General features: G+C 73.5%; 1 protein-coding gene across 8 annotated transcripts in view; it reads right to left on the reverse strand.

Annotated features, from left to right (window-relative positions):
- The window catches only part of TMPO (thymopoietin), a 53229-nt gene that overhangs the window by 47107 nt on the left and 5541 nt on the right, over positions 1-581 (reverse strand). The window contains exon 1 of one of the 8 annotated variants that reach the window (XM_019515027.1): positions 118-469. The exons of 1 other annotated variant lie outside the window; for it this stretch is intronic. In XM_019515027.1, coding sequence (XP_019370572.1) covers positions 118-375 — 258 coding nt within the window. In that variant the 5' untranslated portion in view covers positions 376-469. Of the gene's footprint in view, positions 1-117; positions 470-581 lie in introns of those variants that run through there. 6 more of the 8 variants (XM_019515025.1, XM_019515029.1, XM_019515023.1 and 3 more) reach the window with 6 other exon arrangements.

Genomic DNA, 581 nt, shown 5'->3' on the forward strand with positions numbered 1-581 from the left:
AGCCGGGCGCAGCGGGGGTGGGGGAGGGGCGGCTCTATTCGGGCGGGAAAGCGCGGCCATCCGCTCTCGGGTTACACCGCGGCCACCTGCCGGCTCGGCGCGGGAGGGAGCTCTTACCCGGCTGGCGGCAGCGCCGTCCCCCCTGCCGCGGGCGCCGAGAGGAGTGGGCTCGCGCTCCTCGTCGCTGGAGAAGTCGGGTGGGCCGGGCCCGGGGCCGGGCGCGAGTGCGTTGCGCGCCGTGAGATGCTGCAGGTAGAGCTGCACGTAGACGTCCTTGCGCTGCTCGCCGCCCGGCAGGCTCACATTGTTGGCCAGCAGCTCGCTCTTCAGCTTCTCCTTGGTCAGCACCGACGGGTCGGCCAGGAACTCGGGCATGGCCGGCGCCGCTCGCTCGCCCGCCCGGCCGGAGAGACGCCAACAAAGGGGAGGAGAAGGCGGGGCGGGCGCTGCGAGAAGGAGGAGAAGGGTGGGGGTGGAACTCGCCTCAGCCCCGCGCCAACGGCCCCGGCTCCGCGGCGCGCGCAACCAGACCGCTTCGGCCGACCCGCAATAAAGCGCGTCTGGATTGGCCGGGGCAGGAA

This window comes from Gavialis gangeticus, unplaced genomic scaffold, assembly GCF_001723915.1.
Source record: "Gavialis gangeticus isolate Ggan-Ray unplaced genomic scaffold, GavGan_comp1, whole genome shotgun sequence".
NCBI lineage: Eukaryota > Metazoa > Chordata > Crocodylia > Gavialidae > Gavialis > Gavialis gangeticus.